This window comes from Erinaceus europaeus, chromosome 17 (genome assembly GCF_950295315.1).
Source record: "Erinaceus europaeus chromosome 17, mEriEur2.1, whole genome shotgun sequence".
NCBI lineage: Eukaryota > Metazoa > Chordata > Mammalia > Eulipotyphla > Erinaceidae > Erinaceus > Erinaceus europaeus.
This window is the reverse complement of record NC_080178.1, coordinates 4190555-4210727: the sequence shown is the minus strand read 5'-3', so window position 1 is coordinate 4210727 and position 20173 is coordinate 4190555. Positions and strand designations below refer to the sequence as shown.

General features: G+C 59.2%; 4 protein-coding genes across 6 annotated transcripts; 2 read left to right on the top strand and 2 right to left on the bottom strand.

Annotated features, from left to right (window-relative positions):
- Window positions 1-51: 51 nt before the first annotated feature.
- Window positions 52-19463, top strand: VPS51 (VPS51 subunit of GARP complex). Of its 2 annotated transcripts, XM_060176090.1 has the most exons (11): window positions 57-303; window positions 2373-2502; window positions 4091-4237; window positions 4323-4542; window positions 4629-5346; window positions 6563-6778; window positions 6897-7115; window positions 7686-7807; window positions 7899-7986; window positions 8874-9144; window positions 19445-19463. In XM_060176090.1, exons 1-10 carry the CDS (start codon window positions 85-87, stop codon window positions 9132-9134), a joined length of 2340 nt encoding a protein of 779 aa, XP_060032073.1. In that variant the 5' UTR covers window positions 57-84; the 3' UTR covers window positions 9135-9144; window positions 19445-19463. The 2 variants fall into 2 exon arrangements, with proteins under 2 accessions (XP_060032074.1, XP_060032073.1); XM_060176091.1 differs by lacking the exon at window positions 19445-19463 and having other exon boundaries at window positions 52-303; window positions 8874-9148.
- On the top strand, window positions 9338-13407 carry TM7SF2 (transmembrane 7 superfamily member 2). Of its 2 annotated transcripts, none has more exons than XM_060176095.1 (10): window positions 9338-9484; window positions 9759-9955; window positions 10041-10095; window positions 10332-10526; window positions 10596-10699; window positions 12119-12238; window positions 12309-12477; window positions 12624-12704; window positions 12795-12917; window positions 13054-13407. In XM_060176095.1, exons 1-10 carry the CDS (start codon window positions 9433-9435, stop codon window positions 13212-13214), a joined length of 1257 nt encoding a protein of 418 aa, XP_060032078.1. In that variant the 5' UTR covers window positions 9338-9432; the 3' UTR covers window positions 13215-13407. The 2 variants fall into 2 exon arrangements, with proteins under 2 accessions (XP_060032078.1, XP_060032079.1); XM_060176096.1 differs by having other exon boundaries at window positions 10041-10180; window positions 10462-10526.
- On the bottom strand, window positions 13908-15405 carry ZNHIT2 (zinc finger HIT-type containing 2). The gene has a single exon (XM_060176089.1). The coding sequence runs from the start codon at window positions 15301-15303 to the stop codon at window positions 14242-14244; it is 1062 nt and encodes a 353-aa protein (XP_060032072.1). The 5' UTR covers window positions 15304-15405; the 3' UTR covers window positions 13908-14241.
- On the bottom strand, window positions 18316-20162 carry FAU (FAU ubiquitin like and ribosomal protein S30 fusion). The gene is made up of 5 exons (XM_007518591.3): window positions 20020-20162; window positions 19725-19807; window positions 19475-19619; window positions 18603-18658; window positions 18316-18487 (listed from the first exon to the last, which is right to left on the bottom strand). The coding sequence occupies exons 2-5, from the start codon at window positions 19797-19799 to the stop codon at window positions 18362-18364; spliced, it is 402 nt and encodes a 133-aa protein (XP_007518653.1). The 5' UTR covers window positions 19800-19807; window positions 20020-20162; the 3' UTR covers window positions 18316-18361.
- Between the last annotated feature and the right edge of the window lie 11 nt (window positions 20163-20173).

Sequence of the window (20173 nt, the reverse complement as noted above, 5' to 3'; positions counted from 1 at the left end):
ATCTCAACAACTTTATTGGTCCGGGGAGTGTCTCCGGCGGGTCGCCTGCTCGCCCGCGTCGCGCCTCTCGGCTGCGGGTCGGCCATGGCGGCGGCCGCGGCGCCCCCCCCGGGCTCTAGTCCCGGGGACGCCCCCGAGGGGCCCGACGCCGAGGCTCCGGAGCGCCGGCGGAAGGCGCACGGGATGCTGAAGCTTTATTACGGCCTCTCGGAGGGCGAGGCGGCGGGGCGCCCCGCGGGGGACCCCCCGGACCCCACCGATCTCAACGGGGCGCACTTCGACCCGGAAGTGTATCTGGACAAGGTGTGTGCGTGTCGACGGCGGGCTCCGGCGGGGCTGCGTGTCTGTCGTCCTTTTGTCTCTGTGGACTGACCCATTATTGGACGGAGACAGAGACGTCGAGGGGGCGGCGGGGACGCGGAGAGACACCTGCACCTGCTTCCCTCTCCTGAAGGGACAGGGGCTCGAACCCGGCTCGAACGTGGCGCACACGGTCTCAAGTGCTGACAGCCCCTGGGAGCGAGCTGTATCCCCTAGAGGCCACATCTGGGGTTCCGCAGGGTTTGTTTTTTTGTTTTTTTTTTTTTTAATTTAATTTAATTTTTAAAACGTATTTTCCCTTTTGTTGCCCTTGTTTTTTTATTGTTGTTGTAGTTATTATTTTTTATTAATGTCTTACATTCAACAGTCCATACAATAGTTTGCACATGCATAACATTTCCCAGTTTTCCACATAACGATACAACCCCCACTAGGTCCTCTGTCATCCTTCCTGGACCTGTATTGTCCCCACCCACGCACCCCACCCCAGAGTCTCTTACTTGGGTGCAGTACGCCAATTCCAGTTCAGGTTCGACTTGTGTTTTCTTTTCTCATCTTGTTTTTCAACTTCGGCCTGAGAGTGAGATCATCCCATATTCATCCTTCTGTTTCTGACTGATTTCACTCAACATGAATTTTTCAAGGTCCATCCAAGATCGGCTGAATACGGTGAAGTCACCATTTTTTTTTTTTAAGTCTAGTTATTTATTTTCTTCTTTTTTAAAAAATAATTTCTTTATTGGGGAATTAATGTTTTACATTCAACAGTAAATACAATAGTTTGTACATGCATAACATTCCCCAGATTCCCATTTAACAATACAACCCCCACTATGTCATTCATCATTTTTCATGGACCTGTATTCTCCCCACCCACCCACCCACCCCAGAGTCTTTTACTTTGGTGTAATACTCCAATTCCATTTCAGGTTCGACTTGTGTTTTCTTTTCTAATCTTGTTTTTCAACTTCGGCCTGAGAGTGAGATCACCCCGTATTCATCCTTCTGTTTCTGACTGATTTCACTTAACATGAATTTTTCAAGGTCCATCCAAGATCGGCTGAAAACGGTGAAGTCACCATTTTTTATAGCTGAGTTATATATATATATATACCACAACTTGCTCAGCCACTCATCTGTTGTTGGACATCTGGGTTGCTTCCAGGTTTGGCTGTTACAAATTGTGCTGCCAAGAACATATATGTACACAGATCTTTTTGGATGGGTGTGTTGGGTAGTCATTGTTGATGCTGTCGTTGTTGGATAGGACAGAGAGAAATGGAGAGAGGAGGGGAAGACAGAGAGGGGGAGAGAAAGACAGACACCTGCAGACCTGCTTCACCGCCTGTGAAGCGACTCCCCTGCAGGTGGGGAGCCGGGGGCTCAAACCAGGATCCCTACGCCGGTCCTTGCACTTTGCGCCACGTGTGCTTAACCCGCTGCACTACCGCCCGGTTCCCTTTTAATTTTATTTTTATTGATTTAATTATGAATGATAAGAGGGGTACAATTCCACACAATTTCCACCACCAGAGTTCTGCATCCCATCCCCTCCATTGGAAGCCTTCCTCTAGGAACATGGACCTGAGGGCACTATGGGGTGCTGAAAGTGGAAGGCCTGGCTTCTGTCATTGTTTCTCTGCTGGACATGGGTGTTGACAGGGGAGGTGGGGCTCCGGGACTCATGGATGAGGTCGTCTGCCCAGGGAAGTCAGGTTGGTGGCATGGTAGCAACTGCAACTTGGTGGCTGAAAAAGCATTAAGATATAAGGCAGAAAATATTGTTTAATAGGAACGTAAAGGTAAGAATAGAGCAGATGAGATTTGGGGTCTGTATTTGGAAAAAGCTGGCAGGTCTATTTTAGCTATATTCCAAGGGGCCCAAGGCTTTACTAATCCTTGCTTAAGCCCAACAGCTAACATGCAGGTGGGCTAAAAGTGTTTATTGTCTGGGAGTGTCCTCAGGTCCTCAGGGTTTTCTGCCTCCCAGTGGGACAGCGTGGGGCACATGTGTCCCTTGACAGGAACGCTAACTGCGTGGTCTTCTCCAGCTGCGGAGAGAGTGTCCCCTGGCCCAGCTCATGGACAGTGAGACGGACATGGTGCGGCAGATCCGGGCTCTGGACAGCGACATGCAGACTCTGGTCTATGAGAACTATAACAAGTTCATCTCCGCCACAGGTGATTCCCTGGGGAACATCCTCACGGTGCCCGCCAGGACCCCCCAGTCCGCAAGGGCCTTCGAGGGAGGCGACTCAGATTCCATCCCTGGATGGAGTCCACTCTCACCCCTCTCTCTCCTCTCTCTCTGAACTTTTGAAAGAGTTAATTAGAGGGATGTTTGGAGAGTCAAAATGGAGATATAGGGTAAGATATAGAGGTTAAATGGGGGGCCGGGCAGTGGCACACCCACTTAGGCACGCAGAATATGAGGTCCAAGACACAGGATCCTGGTTTGAGCCCCGGCTCCCCACCTGCAGGGGGGGACGATTCACAAGCAGTGAAGCAGGTCTGCAGGTGTCTGTCTTTCCCTCTCCCTGTCTTCCCCACTCCCCTCTCAATTTCTCTCTGTCCTATCCAATCAAATGGAAAAGATAGCCACCAGGAGCAGTGGATTCATAGTGCAAGCACCAAGCCCCAGCAGTAACCCTGGAGGAAAAAAGAAGTTGAATGGAATTAGTTTGTCTGAAGCATTTAAAATAATTTCTGAGGGCCCGGCAGTGCTGCACCTTGCTAAGTGCTCACGTGAATGCACAGGGACCCAGGTTCGAGCCCCTGGTCTTTACAGGGGAAAGCTTCAGGAGTGGTGAGGCAGGGCTGCAGATGTCTCTCTGTCTCTCTCCCCCTCTACCTCCCTATCCCTCTCAGTTTCTCTCTGTTGTTATCTAGTAGATAAATAAATAACATATTAAAAAAAAAAAACTCCTGAAACCAAGAAAGCCTCAGTAAGGGATGGGTTTTCTCATTATCCCAGGTCTACCTTGAGGAGGACTCTAATCTCCCCCCACCCCCAGCAGGATTATTGCAAGGGCTTGAATGCCTGCACTCTGACTCACTCTACTGCTCCTGGTTTATTTTGAGTAGAGAGAAAGAGAAATGAGGGGTCGGTGGTGGTGCACTGGGTTAAGTGCATATGGTACGAAGCACGAAGGCTTGTGCAGGGGTCCTGGCTGGAGCCTCCTGCTTCAAGCCCCTGGCTCACCACCTGTACAGGGAAGCTTTACACCCCATAAAGCAGGTCTGGGGCAGGCGGAGATAACATGATGTTTAGGCAAACCAACTCTCTTGCCTGAGGCTCCGAAGTCCCAGGTTCAATCCCCTGCACCACCATAAGCCAGAGCTGAGCAGTGCTCTGGTTAAAAAAAAAAAAAAAAAAAAAGCAGGTCTGCAAGTGTCTCCCTATCTTCCCCTCCTCTCTCAATTTCTCTCTGTCCTATCCAATAAAGTGGTGAAAAAAAGGCCACCAGGTGTAGTGGATAACTAGTGCCAGCACTGAACCCCAGCGATAATCCGGAGGAAAAAAACACAAAAAACGGAAGCAGACTAGAAATGCCCACTTCACCACCTCCCCAGCCCTGTGCCCAGGCCCGTGGCGAGCCTTGCCCTCTGAGAATGACCTGGCACCATCGGGGCCTCCCTCCACCTCTGAGAGGCTCCTGGGCCTTGTGTCGGGGTGCGGGGTGGAGTGCAGCATGGACTACAACCCAGCCAGGTGCACCCTGGACCCCTGGCCATGTCTTGTGCCCCCTCCTGCACCCCTGCCCTGCAGACACCATCCGGAAGATGAAGAACGACTTCCGGAAGATGGAGGACGAGATGGACCGGCTGGCCACCAACATGGCGGTGATCACCGACTTCAGCGCGCGCATCAGTGCCACCCTGCAGGACCGCCACGAGCGCATCACCAAGCTGGCAGGTGCGGGGGCACGCGGGCGGGGGGCGCCGGCCGGGGGTCTCCGGGGTCCAGGGCTGGCCTGAGCCCCGCGCCCGCCGGCCCGCAGGGGTGCACGCGCTGCTGCGGAAGCTGCAGTTCCTCTTCGAGCTGCCGTCGCGCCTCACCAAGTGCGTGGAGCTGGGCGCCTTCGGGCAGGCGGTGCGGTACCAGGGCCGCGCGCGCGCAGTGCTGCAGCAGTACCAGCACCTGCCGTCGTTCCGCGCCATCCAGGACGACTGCCAGCTCATCAGCGCCCGCCTGGCCCAGCAGCTGCGCCAGCGCTTCAGGTGCGCCCGGCCCCGCGGTGCCCCCCCCCCCCCCGCACTCCCCCGCCCTTTTCCCACCCGCCCCAGTTACACCCCTGCCCCCGCAGGGAGGGCGGCTCGGGCGCCCCGGAGCAGGCAGAGTGCGTGGAGCTGCTGCTGGCGCTGGGCGAGCCGGCCGATGAGCTGTGCGAAGAGTTCCTGGCGCACGCCCGCGGCCGCCTGGAGGAGGAGCTGCGCGGCCTGGAGGCTGAGCTGGGGCCCTCGCCGCCGGCCCCTGACGTGCTGGAATTCACAGACCGCGGCGGCAGCGGCTTCGTGGGCGGCCTGTGCCAGGTGGCGGCCGCCTACCGGGAGCTCTTTGCCGCCCAGGGCGCAGCGGGCGCCGAGAAGCTGGCAGCCTTCGCCCGGGAGCTGGGCGGCCGCTATTTCGCGCTGGTGGAGCGGCGGCTGGCACAGGAGCAGGGCGGTGGGGACAACTCGCTGCTGGTGCGGGCACTGGACCGCTTCCACCGGCGCCTGCGGGCGCCCGGGGCCCTGCTGGCCGCAGCGGGGTTGGCGGAGGCTGCCACCGAGATCGTGGAGCGCGTGGCCCGCGAGCGCCTGGACCACCACCTGCAGGGCCTGCACGCCGCCTTCCTGGGGTGCCTGACCGACGTGCGCCAGGCACTGGCCGCCCCTCGCCTGGCGGGGAAGGAAGGCCCGGGCCTGGCCGAGCTGCTGGCCGCCGTGGCCAGCTCCATCCTGAGCCACATCAAGGCCTCGCTGGCCTCGGCGCACCTCTTCACTGCCAAGGAGGTGTCTTTCTCCAACAAGCCCTACTTCCGGGTACGGCCTGAGCCTGGCTGCCTCCACCCCCTTGGCACCTTTCTCCCCGTATATGTACATACATACATATACAAATATACAGTATTTTATTTATTTGTTAAAAAGTAGGATAGGAGGAGAGAAAGAAGCAAATATCACTCTGGTACATGTGCTGCCAGGGATTGAACTCAGGACCTCATGCTTGAAAGTCCAGAGTCCATCCTTTATCTACTGTGCCACCTCCTAGATCGCCCCATATATATAATATCTCACTTGAGATGGAGAAGGGGGGCGGGGGGTAGAAAGCATAATGGATATGTAAACAGACTAACGCTTGAGGCTCCAAAGTCCCAGGTTTAATCCCCAGCACCACTGTAAGCGAGGACTGAGCAGCGTTCTGGTTCAAAGAGAGAGGCCAGCACATCACTGGTACATGCAGTGCTAGGGGTTGAACTGGGAGCCTCAGGCAGGCAAATCCATCCCCCCCCCCCCAGCTAAGCTATCTGTCAGCTGCTTGTTATTAATAAGAGTGCCAGAGTATCATTCCTGCTTATGCGGTGCTAGGGATTGGCTTATTTATTTATTTATTTTTGATTATCTTTATTTTCTGGATAGAGACAGTCAGAAATTGAGAGAAAGGGGGAGAAAGACACCTGTAGCACTGCTTCACCACTTGTGAAGCTTTCTCTCTGCAGGTGGGGACCGGGGATTCAAACCTGGGTCCTTGCACACTGTAACGTGCACTCAACCAGGTGTGCCACCACCCGGCCCCCGGTGCTAGAGATTGTTGAACTCAGGACTTCATGTTTGGTACTCCTGCATTCTACCACTGTACCAAGTCCCTGGCCAATGTTTAAAAAAGTTATATATATATATATATATGTTATATATATATATAACATATATATATGGTCTAAATACTTACTGGGTTTACTTACAAGGCGGTCCCTTATTCACACGAGGCTGGTAGCTCCCAGGGCAAACAGCCCTGCCTCGTGTTCTGGATGTTGGGAAGCCTGGCACAGCCTTGTGGGTGGGGAGGCTGTTGGGACGTCTGTGAGCAGGGGTCCTCTGTCCCCCCTCCCCCTCGGGGGCACTGCTCTGTGGGACTGGGCTCCTGGAACGCAGGGTAAACTTCCCCCTGTGGTGGCAGGGCCTTCAGGGCCCCACAGAGGGTCCCCAGCAGCCTTTCCCTTGGAGGGGAGGCTGCTGTGTACCCCGTCCTTCCTCCCCCCAGGGCGAGTTCTGCAGCCAGGGCGTCCGCGAGGGCCTCATCGTGGGCTTCATCCGCTCCATGTGCCAGACGGCTCAGAGCTTCTGTGACAGCCCTGGAGAGAAGGGGGCAGCCACGCCACCCGCCCTGCTCCTGCTGCTCTCCCGTCTCTGTCTGGACTACGAGACGGCCACCATCTCCTACGTCCTCACCCTCACCGACGAGCAGTTCCTGGTGCAGGTGGGGCCCCCACGGGGAGAGCCAGGCCAGCCGCCTCTGTCCCCTTGCCCCTCCCCAGCTGGTGCCCTGTTCCTGGCTGGCAGGACCCCAGTGCCCACTGCTTGTGTCCCCGGTGCAGGACCAGTCCCCGGTGACCCCCGTGAGCACGCTGTGCGCTGAGGCCAGGGAGACAGCCCGCCGGCTGCTGACCCACTACGTGAAGGTGCAGGGCCTGGTCATCTCGCAGATGCTGCGCAAGAGCGTGGAGACGCGGGACTGGCTCAGCACCCTGGAGCCCCGCAATGTGCGGGCCGTCATGAAGCGCGTGGTGGAGGACACCACGGCCATCGACGTGCAGGTGCCCGCGGGATCCCCCAGGAGGAGTAGAGGGGGTTTCCCGCAGCCTGCAGGGCACCGCGGGGGTGGGGGGGGGACAGGGTTCAGGTGGGCAGGGTCCCAAGGAGACCCCAAGAATGCCCTTGGGGGGGTCAGGCGGTAGCACAGTGGGTTAAACGCACGTTGAGCAAAACGCACGTTGAGCAAAATGCAAGGACTGGTGTAGGGGTCCCGGTTCGAGCCCCCGGCTCCCCACCTGCAGGGGAGTCACTTCACAGGCGGTGAAGCAGGTCTGCAGGTGTCTGTCTTTCTCTCCCCCTCTCTGTCTTCCCCTCCTCTCTCCATTTCTCTCTGTCCTATCCAACAACAACGACATCAGTAACAACGATAATAATAACCACAACAATGGTTAAACAACCAGGGTAACAAAAGGGAAAAAAAATGGCCTCCAGGAGCAGTGGATTCGTGGTGCAGCACCGAGCCCTGGCAGTAATCTTGGAGGAATAAAAAAAAAAAAAAAGAATGCCCTTAGGGCGCCCTTGCTGGTGCCGGGGCTCCTGGGGTCCCACGCAGTACCGCCTCTGCCCACCAGGTGGGGCTCCTGTACGAGGAGGGCGTCCGCAAAGCCCAGAGCAGCGACTCCAGCAAGAGAACCTTCTCGGTGTACAGCAGCTCCCGGCAGCAGGGCCGCTATGCACCCAGCTACACACCCAGGTCTGGCTACTCGGGGACCCTCCCCAGGGTGTGGGGACACAGCAGGATGGGGTGCAGGACAGGCTCTCACCGCTTCTCTCGCCCTGCCCAGCGCCCCGATGGACACTAACCTCTTGAGCAATATCCAGAAGCTGTTCTCCGAGCGGATCGACGTGTTCAGCCCGGTGGAGTTCAACAAGGTCCGAGGGCCCCAGGCGCCGGGGGGGCTGCCCCATCCTCGTTCCTCCTCCCCCCCCTGGAGGTTTCTAGTTTCTAGGGGAGCCCCGCACCCCCACCCCATCACCATCCAGTGACCACCGAACTCTTGGTGTGTCCACAACCAGACCTGGGTGCTGGCTTCGTGCCCCTCCCGCTTTTGTCCCCGTAATACATTCTTTTAAAATTTTTTTTAAATAATTATTTTTAAATATTTATTTATTTTCCCTTTTGTTGCCCTTGTTGTTTAACATTGTTGTTGGCTAGGACAGAGAGAAATGGAGAGAGGAGGGGAAGACAGAGAGGGGGAGAGAAAGACAGACACCTGCAGACCTGCTTCACCACCTGTGAAGCGACTCCCTCTTTTTAATTTTTTTATAAATATTTATTTCCCCTTTTGTTGCCCTGTTTTTTTTTTTTTTAATTTTGTTGTAGTTATTATTGTTGATGTTATTGATGTCGTTGTTGGCTAGAACAGAGAGAAATGGAGAGAGGAGGGTTAGACAGAGGGGGAGAGAAAGACAGACACCTGCAGACCTGCTTCACTGCTTGTGAAGCGACTCCCCTGCAGCTGGGGCTCCGGGGGCTCAAACCGGGATCCTTCTGCCGGTCCTCGCGCTTTGCGCCACGTGCGCTTAACCCTCTGCGCTACCGCCCGATTCCCCCAAATTTTATTTTTTATGAGAGGAAACGAGCATTTGTGATGCAGGGGACCGAATCTGGGCCATGAAAGTCCGGTGTGTAGCCACTGTGCTACCCCCCCCCCAGCGTCCCGGCCCCGCCCCCTTCCCCTTCCCCTTGTCGGTGCGGAGTCCCGCGCGGGCCTCTCCTCCCCGCCCCATGCCGGCCTGTCCCCCGCCGCCGCCCGCAGGTGTCGGTGCTCACGGGCATCATCAAGATCAGCCTGAAGACGCTGCTGGAGTGCGTGCGCCTGCGCACCTTCGGGCGCTTCGGGCTGCAGCAGGTGCAGGTGGACTGCCACTTCCTGCAGCTCTACCTGTGGCGCTTCGTGGCCGACGAGGAGCTGGTGCACCTGCTGCTGGACGAGGTGGTGGCCTCGGCGGCCCTGCGCTGCCCGGACCCGGTGCCCATGGAGCCTAGCGTCGTGGAGGTCATCTGCGAGCGCGGCTAGCCCGCCCCGCAGCCCCAATAAAGAAGTGTTGCCCGCAGAGACTCGCGTGCGGGGCGGGGCGGGGCGGGGCGGGGCGGGGCGGGGCGGCGGAGGCTTCGCGGCGGACCCGCCCCCAGAGCCGATTGGCCGGGGCGGCCGTTCCACGACGGGCCGGGGGTGGGGGGTGGGGGGTGGGGGTGGGTCCACCGCGGCCCGGGGGCGGGCGGGGGCACAGTCGGCCGGCCTGCTGCCCGGCATGGGAAGCTCTGCGCCGTGACCGGCCTTTGCGAGCCCCGCTGCCCACGGGAGTGCGGACACCATGGCCCCCCCTCAACGCTCCCGGGTTCCGCTGGAGTTCGGGGGGCCCCTGGGTAATGGGGGGACCTGGGGCCGGAGACTAGGCGAGGAAGAGCTGGAGGGTGCAGGGGCGGGGACGGCGCGGATAACTGACCAGGGGCGACCGGAGTCTGGCGGGAGGGGCGGCTGAGGGCTGCAGGGGGAGGGGTGCGGCGGGGCCTGGCGGCGGGGACCGAGCTGAGCCCCCGGGGGCCGAGCATCGCCTGTGGAAAGGGCCGCCGCCCGGGCGGAGGGTCCCCAAGGACGGCCGGGGTGCGGCAGACAAGGGCGCCCTTCCCCGCCCCGCAGGCGCCGCGGCGCTGATGCTGCTGCTCCCCGCGACCCTGGTGCACCTGCTGCTGGCCGCGCGCTCGGCCCCCGCGCACCTGCTGGCGCCGCCCCCCGCGCTGCCGGCCCCGGGGGCGCTGTGGAGCCCGTGGGCGCTGCAGCTGTGCCTCGGCTGGCTCGGCCTGCAGGTGGCGCTCTACCTGCTGCCGGCGCGCAAGGTGCGGGCTAGGGCAGTGCGGGCGGGGGCGGGGGCGGGGGCCGGGGGGGCGCCCCAGTCCTCACCCGGCGGCGCCTTGTCTGCAGGTGGCCGAGGGGCTGCAGCTGAAGGACAAGAGCCGCCTGCTGTACCCGATCAATGGTGCCAGGGGCCCTCAGGGGAACGGCCGGGGGCGGTGCAGACAGGGGTGTAGAGAGGGGCCCCGCGCGGGACTCGGAGCTCCCTGGTGTGCGGCATGGCTGGGGGGGGGGGCACTCCACACCGCTGTCCCTCCGCAGTGGGGGGGGGACCCGCCCATGCTGGGGGTCGGGGCTCCAAATGACCGGGGCGAGGTCTGCGCCATCCCCGGGCTCTGGGCTCAGAGCGCCGCTGTCCAGGCTTCCAGGCCCTGGTGCTCACGGCGCTGCTGCTGGGCCTGGGGCTGTGGGCCGGGCTGCCCCTCGACGCCCTGGCTGACATGCTGCTGCCCTTGGCTTTCGCCGCCACCCTCACCGCCTTCGTCGTCAGCATCCTGCTCTTCGTCAAGTCTCTGATGGCCCACCCTTCAGCCCTGGCACCTGGGGGTAACTCAGGTGAGCAGGGGCCCCGAGGGCTGTGGGGGCCAGGCCCGGCGCCCGCCCTCACCCGCCCTGACCCTCCAGGCAACCCTGTTTATGACTTTTTCCTGGGACGGGAGCTGAACCCACGGATCATCTCTTTCGACATCAAGTATTTCTGCGAGCTGCGGCCGGGCCTCCTGGGCTGGGTATGTGGGCAGGTCTGAGGGGCCCCAGGCCAGGTCGGGCAGGGCCAAATCCCACTGACAGAAAAGGATAAGCCCAAGTGCCTCGGTGTTGAAAGAAAAACGCCAGGGAAGACAGGCAAGATCTCAGTGAGGGGAGGCAGGTGGTGGCATGCCCCGTTAAGCACACACACCACCAACGCACAAGGATCTGGGTTCATGCTTGATCCCCACCTGCAGGGGCCTCACTATGAGCGGTGAAACAGGTCTGCAGGTGTCCATCTCCCTCTCCTCAATTCCTCTCTGTTCTAGCCAATAAAACAGAAAGGGGCCTGGCGGTGGTGCACACTACAGTCTGCAAGGACCCAAGTTCAAGCCCTGGGTCCCCATCTGCAGGGAGAAAGCTTCATGAGTGGTGAAGCACTGCTGCAGATGTCAGTCTATCTGATAAGAAAGATTAAAAAAATATATATGGGGGGGAGACAAAAAACGACTGTTTGTATCAGTGGGTCACACTGGCAGCACCAACTCCCCAGTGATAACCCTGGTGGGAAAAAACAAAATAAAAACACACACCTCGAGACATACAAGGGTGGCATCACAAGCTTAGTTGTCTGAGTTGGGACTGAGCCTGCAGGTGGCGGGGCACTCGGGAAGGTGCCAGCCTGCCCCCCCCCCCCCCGTTTCCCCAGCTGTTGGCTACTACATCTTCCGAGGGGCCAATTCCCAGAAAAACCTTTCGCAAGAACCCTTCCGACCCCAGGGTGGCTGGTGAGCTCTGGTGAGACCAGAGCCCTGCTGTCATGTCTGTGGTGCTGTGGGTCCTCCAGGGCTGCCCAAGTCCAAGGAGAGCAGAGGTTGAGCACAAGCCACTGCCTGCCCCACGCCACACACACCTGCACCTATCCTGGGAAGCAGCCTCCTCACCCCAGGCCTCAACTTGGTAACTTCCCAGCTGCGTTTCACAAGCTCTGGGATCTGCTCCCAGGGCTCCTGGTCACAATCGCTTGAGCCAACTACCAGGCAGGGTGGCCTCCCTGACTCCATGCTTTTGCAATGAGTGCTGGCTTCCCCCAAGGCTTGGTGAAGGCCCAGATAGTTCAGTGTGTCACACCACCTGCCAGGCGCTCAGCTGTCAGTCCTCCTGCCTCCTTGAGGCAGGCCTGTGATTCTCCCCGTCCCCAGATCCCTCGTAGCAGAAGGGTCGGTGGAAGAGTGAGGAAGTGTGGACAGATCCAGAGGCAGATCCTGCCAGTCAGAAGACCCGTCACTCCCAAGGGAACAAGGCAAGGGATGCTAGCTAGCTAGGCTGGAAGTGGCCACGCCCCACCCCTCTGGTGAGGCTGAGTGAAGAGGCAGAGCTGACCACTGCCCTACCCAGGAGCTGCCCTTGAGGGGCTGGGCTGGGCATGGAAAGCGCGTTTCCCCTCGACCCTTCCCCAGGTCCTTATCAACCTGGCCCTACTGATGCAGGAGGCAAAACTAAGGGGCAGCCCCTCCCTCGCCATGTGTCTGGTCAACGGCTTCCAGCTCCTCTACGTGGGCGACGCACTGTGGCACGAGGTGAGGCAGGTGGGGCAGGGGTGGGTGGTCTGAGGGCACCAGGCCAGCATGCCTGCCCACTCCCCCGCAGGAGGCCATCCTCACCACCATGGACATCATGCACGACGGCTTCGGCTTCATGCTGGCCTTCGGGAACCTGGTCTGGGTACCCTTCACCTACAGCCTACAGGCCCAGTTCCTGCTGCACCACCCACAGCCGCTGGGGCTGCCACTGGCGGCTGGCATCTGCCTCCTTAACGGTCAGTGGGGGGGCTGGCAGGTTATCTGTCCACGCTGGCTCAGCAGCCGCCAGGGAGGTGCCAGGGGCCGGGACTGAGCCTGCAGGTGGCGGGGCACTCGGGAAGGGAAGGTGCCAGCCTGCCCACCCCCTGCTCGTTTCCCCCAGCTGTTGGCTACTACATCTTTCGAGGGGCCAATTCCCAGAAAAACACCTTTCGCAAGAACCCTTCTGACCCCAGCGTGGCTGGTGAGCTGGTTACAGATTACCGAGTGTGAGGTGGGGCAGCCAGGCTTCTGGGGGAACGTGGGGGGCACCTACCGCCTATTTCGCCCACAGGACTCGAGACCATCCCTACGGCCACGGGCCAGCAGCTGCTGGTGTCCGGCTGGTGGGGTGTGGTCCGTCACCCTAACTACCTGGGGGACATCATCATGGCTCTGGCCTGGTCCCTGCCCTGCGGTGAGTGGCCAGGGCAGGGGCACAGTGTACCCGGCAGGGGGTGGGACGAACCGGGAGGCATCCCAGAGCAATCAGGGAGCCGGGTGCAGACTCCTGCGCCAGCCTGGCACTACCAGCTCCTCCCCCGCACTCACAGGGGTGACCCACCTGCTGCCCTACTTCTATCTTCTCTACTTTATCGCGCTGCTGCTGCACCGGGAGGCCCGGGACGAGCTCCAGTGCCTGCAGAAGTACGGCCTGGCCTGGCAGGAGTACTGCCAGCGCGTGCCCTACCGGATCGTGCCCTACGTCTACTGACGCACAGCCACCGGCCGGGCAGGATCCCTCCCTAGCATGGGGGCTGGCGTGGTCCACTGCCGGCTGTTGTGAGCAATGAAGCAGGGCTGCCGGCGCTTCTCCTTTGCTATCTGGTTCTTAGCCTCTCAGTCTCTCTGTCCTGTCAAGTAAGAAAGTAAAGGCCCAGTAAATAAAGGCCGCTGGTACCAGTGGATTCATCGTGTAGACCAAGGCCCAGCGACGATCCTGCTGACGCTAGAAAAAATTCTAAAACGGAGGCCAGGTGGTGGGTGGCGCACCTGGTTAAAGCGCACACACACTTCAGTGTGCAAGGACGGGGGTCCAAGTCCCTGGCCCCCACCTGTAGGCAGAAAACTTCAAGAGTGAGTGGTGAAGCAGGGCTGCAGGTGTCTCATCTTCCCCATCCTTCTCAATTTCTGTCTCTACCCAATAAATACATCTTTTAAAAAAGAACGCTGACTGAGCCCCCCCTCTGACTCTCCCACCGCTCTGTTCCCGTCTCCATCCAGTAATGAATAAAAGTTAAAAGTGCGGTTCGAGTCCCCGGCTCCCCACCTGCAGGGGGGAGTCACTTCACAGGCGGTGAAGCAGGTCTGCAGGTGTCTCTCTCTCTCTCCCCCTCCCCTCTCCATTTCTCTCTGTCCTATCCAACAACGACGACATCAATAACAACAATAAAACAAGGGCAACGAAAGAGAGTAAATATTAAAAAAAAAAAAAAAAAAAAAAGTTAAAACTATAAAGTGTCAGCCAACTCCAAGACCGATGAGGTTTGGAACTTAGAAACAGAAGCCAGTGCCTGTAAGTGTGAGTGGGAGGCCCCGGCCGTGTCTCAGAATAACGGGGGCGGGAGAGGGGCGAACCTCCCGCGGAAGAAGGTCTCACCCCCCCCCCACCCCCCCGTGCGGCGCGGCTTCTCGGCCTCCCGGGGCTGCTCGTTGCTCGGGGCGCGGCGAGGCTGAAGTCGGGCCGGACAAGCGAGTCGGAGGCGGGCGCGCGTCACAGCTTTATTACCCGCGGGTCCTCGTCAGCTGGGCGGCAGCTCTTCAATCAGGGTCCTCGGGGCGGGGGGCCGGGGCCGGGGCCCCCCCCAGAGCCGCTCCAGCTCCCCCGACAGCGCGGCCACCTCCTCGGCCGCCGCGGCCTGGGCTCGGTGCGCCCGGGCGCAGTCGCGGGCCAGCGGCGCCAGGGCGCCCTCGTTCTCGTTGGCCCAGGCCAGCAGGAACTGGCACTTCTTCCGCGCCCGGTACAGGCGCTCCCGCTGCTCCGCGACGCCGGCGAGTGTGCGGGCGCGGCCGAGGCTCTGCGCCAGGTGCCCCAGCGCCGCCAGCGTGTAGCCCTTCGCGGCCCCCGGCCCGCCCGCGCCCGCGCCCGCGCCCCGCAGGATGCGGGCGGCCTCGCGCATGGCGCCGCGCGTCCCCAGCGGCCCGGGCGGGTGCTCGCCCGCCTCCAGCACGCGCGCGGCGGCCTGCAGGGCCTCGGCGGCCGAGGCGAAGACCTGGCCCGCGCCCAGCGCCCCCGACACGCCGAGCAGCGTGGCGCCCAGCTCGGGCAGCAGCGGCGCGTCGTCGCCGCCGTGGAAGAGCGCCAGCGCGTGCGCGTAGGCGAACAGCACGTTGGGCAGCTGGAAGCGCACGAGCGGCGAGGCGCGGCCGCGGCTCAGGCCGGCCAGCGCGGGGATGCGGGCGGGCGGGCGCGGGGCCGCGCCGCCCCACCACCACGGCCGCCAGGGGGGCAGCAGCCGCCCGGCCTCGCCCCGGCTCAGCAGCCGCTCGAAGGCCGCGCGGTCGGCCGGGCTCAGCCGCTCCCACAGTTCCGAGGGGCCCCCGGGCTCGTCGTCGGCCTCCGGCTCGTCCTCGGCCTCGCGTTGCTCCCGCAGGCGGCGGAGGGCGCCGGCCAGGCGGCTGGGCGAAGCGTGGCGGCCGCGCAGCTCGCCGAGCACCTGGTCGCGGTAGAAGCCCTCGGCGCAGGCGCCGTGCGCCCGGTAGCAGCGCAGCGAGCAGTAGGGCGCGTTGCAGCGAGGGCAGGTGTAGCGCGCCGGCTGCGCCTCGCCGGCCGGACACACCGCGCACGGCCCCGGCGGCTCCATGGCCGTGACTGCCGCGCGGGGCCGCGGGCCGCTTGCTTCCGCCCGTGCGCGCGGACCGGGAGCGAGGTCAAAGGTCCTCGAGGGCTCCGGGCACTTTCCGTCCGCGCCCGGAAGCCCGGCCCCACCCCCTCACGTAGGGCGACGTCACGACGTTGGCCCCGCCCCGCGCGGTGGAAGGCTGGGGAAAAGTGGACCCGGCGGCGGCTTTACCAGCGCTAACTCGCCCTCTAGCGGCGGCCTCTCTTTTTGCACCACAGAGCTCGGCGGCTTTTAACAGATTTTTGCTGTACCTGGGTCGCCATATATATATATATGTATATATATATATATATATATATATATATATTTCTCCTTCCAGGCTTGTGGCTGGGGATCGGTGCCTGCCCTACTACTCCCGGAGGTCATCTTTTTTCCACTGTTGTTGGATTGGACATATAGAAATGGAGAGCCAGTGGTCCGGGAGGTGGCGCAGTGAAAAAGCTTTGGACTCTCAAGCAGGAGGTCCTGAGTTTGATCCCCGGCAGCACATGTGCCAGAGTGGTGTCTGGTTCTTTCTCTCTCCTCCTATCTTCTTCATTAATAAATATATATATATATTTTAAACATTTTGTTATATTTATTTTATTTATTCCCTTTTGTTGCCCTTGTTTTTATTGTTGTAGTTATTACTGTTGTTGTCGTTGTTGGATAGGACAGAGAGAAATGGAGAGAGGAGGGGAAGACAGAGAGGAGGAGAGAAAGATAGACACTTGCAGACCCGCTTCACCGCCTGTGAAGCGACCCCCCTGCAGGTGGGGAGCCAGGGTTCGAACAGGGATCCTTATGCCAATAAATAATTTTTAAAAAAAATTGAGAGCCAAAGAAGGCAGAGGGAGAGAGAGGAGGCGAAGACAGAGAGGGGGAAGATAAGACACCTGCTTCAGCGCTTCTGAAGCGAACCCCGTGCAGGTGGGAACCGGGGTCCTTGCGCTTTGCACTATGTGCGCTGCTTCTTCTAGCATTTGCCCTTCTTCCGTAGCCAGTCAACAGCGTCAGGTTGAGCCTGATGTCAAGTTTCGAGACCTCCTTTGAATCTGGAGAGGTGGCAGTCGTTGACTATGTGGGTCATAGTCTGTCTGGAGCCGCAGGGGCAGTTCGGGTCGTCTCTGGCTCCCCAGCGATGGAACATAGCGGCGCACCGGCCATGGCCTGTTCGATAGCGATTGAGGAGGACCCAATCTATGTGCGCTGAACCAGATGCACAACCGCCCGGCCCCTCTATTTAGTCCTCTTATGTGTGCCAGCTGTGCTATTTCCTGTAGCTGTGCTGCGATCTGGTCCCCACCTGCTGACGCCTTGGCCCTCACACCAGTCCCACCTCCAGGGCAAGTTCTGCCTTTACCTCACTTTTATCTCAACGAATTTTCCTGCAAGAATTAAAGAGGGACTTGAAGACATTGGGGTTTCTGCATTACCACTTCTTTTTTCTATTTATTTTTCCCTTTTGTTCTTCATTGTTATTGTAGTTATTGCTGTTGTCATTGTTAGCTAGGACAGAGAAATGGAGAGGAGGAAAAGACAGAGGGGGAGAGAAAAACTCCAACCTTACACTTGGGAGTCATACCCACTATTTCCCAGAAACAGCCTTCATACACAGGACACACTCCTCCGTAGTCGTGTCAGCTGGAACACTTGGGCCATCAGCACTAAGCTCAGGTGTAAACTAACTGTTTGTAGTGGTGGTTTAGTCTTGTATGTGGCCCTTCCCCAAAGACAATCATTTGTAAATATTCTGTGGCAGACACCTATTTTAGCTCGATGCATACTATAAAAAAATTTATATTTTTTCCTTTTTGTTGCCCTTGTTTTTAACATTGTTGTGGTTATTATTGTTGTTATTGATGTCATTGTTGCTGGATAGGACAGAAAAAAATGGAGAGAGGGGAAGACAGAGAGGGGGAAAGACAAGACACCTGCAGACCTGCTTCACCGCCTGTGAAGTGACTTCCCTGCAGGTGGGGAGCCGGGGGCTCAAACCGGGGTCCTTTCGCTTTGTGCCATGTGCACTTAACCCGCTGCACCACCGCCCGACCCCCTCGATGCATACTTTAACCCTCTCAACAATTAAGAGAATAAATGCAATGTGAAATTAAATTCAACTAATAAATTTCTTTTCAAGTTTGCTCAGTTCTGGCTTATGGTGGTGGAGACTGAAAATGGCACTGTGGAGCGTCACACATTCAAGTCTTTTGCATAACCATTACGTTGTCTCCTCAGATCTTTAATCTCATAGTATGTTGTACTCTGGCTCACAAGCTAGGAGGAAGCCTAGCCTCTGCCCCAGAGAACAGTCACTGGTGGATGACCCCCACTCATTAGATCACAGACCAGAGAATTAACCAGCAATGAGAATGTAACCAGGCAGTTATATTCCAAGGTTGAGGAAGACCAGATTTCTCAACTCAAGGCTGGTGCCAAGGTCAGAGGCATTCCTGATGTATCGTTTACTCGAGACCCCCACTCGCCAAGTGACTCCATCTTGTAGTTTAAAGGAATAACCACCACCAAAAACTCGGGAGAAACCATGAAGTTATTTTTAGTTGAAAACCTCCCATCCCTGAAGTGTTTGCATCCCAGACTACTGATTTCCTCATAAAACTTTTTTTTTTTTTGCCTCCAGTACAGGCACCGAGCCCACTGCTCCTGGGGCCACTTTCCCATTGTTGCCCTTGCTGGATAGGCAGAGAAATTGAGAGGAGGGGGAACAGGGAACAGACACCCGCTCCCCTGCTTCTGAAGCAACTCCCCTGCAGGTGGGGAGCCAGGGACTCCAACCCGGATCCCTACACGGGTGCTGGTTCCTTGATTCGCACCATGTGCGCATAAGCCGCTGCGCTACTGTGCCGCCCCGAACCTATTCTTGTTACCAGCACCCCTACTCTTCCCCCAGAGCTAAGCCCCCCAAATGGATGTGCCACCGCCCCTTAGAAACTCCAGCTTTGCGGCCTCAAAAATGAACATGCAACATGGAGGTGAACGCAGCAAGTGGCTTTATTTGAGAAAGCCGGATTACAAGGGTTTAAGAGTTGGCATTGGGGCCCTTCTTCTTTCCAAAGGTGGGCACGACGTTAACAAAGCGACGGTTGTACTGCATCCGCCTCTTGGCCCGGCCGGTCTTCTTCTTCTTCTTCTCCTGTTTGGCCACCTGTAAAGAGAGCCGACCACTTAGGTCCTCATAGGTCTCCCCTTCCGTGCCCTCAGACTCACCCGAGGTGAAGGAGTGCAGGGTCTTGGCTTCGCTGAGACGGGACAACACTAACCTTGGGAGTCTGACCTCTCACTTTCCCAGCACGGGCCAGAGAACCATGGACTTTACCTGCGGGGGAAAAGAGGACAGAAAGAGGTCACAGGGGCACCACACAGAAGGCTCCGTCCTGAAGTCTTTAAAGCACAGTGGAACTAACCCGGGATGAGAAGACACCACTACTCGCGACCCACAAGGGCTTTGTTGTGCACCCCCCATACACAGGGCACCACTAGCTTGACCCCAATTTGCTCTTTTTAAAAGGTATTTTACTTATATTTTTTAGAGAGATGCAGAGAGAAAGACAGCGAGAAACACCACAGCACTGCTCAGCTCTGGCTGATGGTGGTGCAGCGGAGGATTGAACCTGGAACTTTGGAGCCTCTGACAATCTTTTTCTTTTTTAATTATTCCCTTTTGAAGCCCTTGTTGTAGTTATTATTGTTGTTACTGATGTCGTTTTTTTTTTTTTTTCCTCCTCCAGGGTTATTGCTGGGCTCGGTGCCTGCACCATGACATGAATCCACCGCTCCTGGAGGCCATTTTTCCCCCTTTTGTTGCCCTAGTTGTTGCAGCCTCGTTGCGGTTATTATTGCCATTGTTGACGTTGCTTTGTTGTTGGATAGGACAGAGAGAAATGGAGAGAGGAGGAGGAGACAGAGAGGGGGGGAGAGAAAGACAGACACCTGCAGACCTGCTTCACCGCCTGGGAAGCGACTCCCCTGCAGGTGGGGAGCCGGGGGCTCGAACCGGGACCCTCACGCGGGTCCCTGCGCTTTGCGCCGCCGACCGCCCGACTCCCAGGACGCGTGTCTGTACAACCGTCATGCTAGCTGCCCAGGCAGGTCCCGTCCGCAGGCCGCCCCGCGCCGCCCCGGCCCCGCTCACCTCCCAGCACGCGGCCGGCCACCTCCAGCGTGCTCAGCGCCTCCACGCCGCACCGGCCCAGCACCGCCTCGTCCTCCAGCGGCGCGCCCGCCAGCAGCACGACCTGGTCTTCCGGGGCGATGCCCTCCAACGAGGCCACATGCGCCTGGGAGAGGAGGAGGAGGAAGAAGGAGAGAAAGAAGTCGGGAGCGTCCCGGCGGCGAGCGAGGCTCAACTAACGGGGGAGGGCGGCGCCCGGCGCGCATCTTACCTTGATCTGGGCGACCGTCTCCTGGCCGGTCACCTCGAGGGTGTGGAGCTCCTGGGCGCGAACGAACACCTGCATGTCGGCGACTGAGGGAAACGACGACCGTGAGCGACCCAGGGCTCCGGGCCGGATGGTGGCGTGGGGGGGGGGGGGGCTCACGTGGGCGAGGCCCGGCCGACTGGAGGGACCGGATGTGGCCCGCAGGGCGGCCCTGCCTCCTCCGCCCCCCTCGCGCTTTAGGGGGTCGCGACCGGCCGGTTACCGAGCCCCCCGGACCCACCCGGGACCCAGCCCTCACCTGGAGCGCGGACCCGGCTGCCGGCGACACGAAGATGGAGTCGAGAAAGAGGAAGGAGCGACGGCGCGCACGTCCTCACCGCCTTCCGCGTCCTACGTCACCTCTGCGCGACGGTCAAGGTGTCTGCATTTACGCCGCCCACGCGCCCAGTCTG

What these genes read in the sequence shown, in the direction of transcription:
- FAU (XM_007518591.3), bottom strand. Translation starts at nt 19,799, where the DNA reads ATGCAGGTGTTCGTTCGCGCCCAGGAGCTCCACACCCTCGAGGTGACC. An exon ending in AGACGGTCGCCCAGATCAAG is followed by an intron (nt 19,620 to 19,724) that starts GTAAGATGCGCG and finishes CTCCTCTCCCAG; the next exon opens with GCGCATGTGGCCTCGTTGGA. An exon ending in GGCCGGCCGCGTGCTGGGAG is followed by an intron (nt 18,659 to 19,474) that starts GTGAGCGGGGCC and finishes TTTCCCCCGCAG; the next exon opens with GTAAAGTCCATGGTTCTCTG.
- VPS51 (XM_060176090.1), top strand. Translation starts at nt 85, where the DNA reads ATGGCGGCGGCCGCGGCGCCCCCCCCGGGCTCTAGTCCCGGGGACGCC. An exon ending in CGGAAGTGTATCTGGACAAG is followed by an intron (nt 304 to 2,372) that starts GTGTGTGCGTGT and finishes GGTCTTCTCCAG; the next exon opens with CTGCGGAGAGAGTGTCCCCT. An exon ending in GCCCGGTGGAGTTCAACAAG is followed by an intron (nt 7,987 to 8,873) that starts GTCCGAGGGCCC and finishes CGCCGCCCGCAG; the next exon opens with GTGTCGGTGCTCACGGGCAT.
- ZNHIT2 (XM_060176089.1), bottom strand. Translation starts at nt 15,303, where the DNA reads ATGGAGCCGCCGGGGCCGTGCGCGGTGTGTCCGGCCGGCGAGGCGCAG.
- TM7SF2 (XM_060176095.1), top strand. Translation starts at nt 9,433, where the DNA reads ATGGCCCCCCCTCAACGCTCCCGGGTTCCGCTGGAGTTCGGGGGGCCC. An exon ending in ACCTGCTGCCGGCGCGCAAG is followed by an intron (nt 9,956 to 10,040) that starts GTGCGGGCTAGG and finishes CCTTGTCTGCAG; the next exon opens with GTGGCCGAGGGGCTGCAGCT. An exon ending in TGGCATCTGCCTCCTTAACG is followed by an intron (nt 12,478 to 12,623) that starts GTCAGTGGGGGG and finishes CGTTTCCCCCAG; the next exon opens with CTGTTGGCTACTACATCTTT.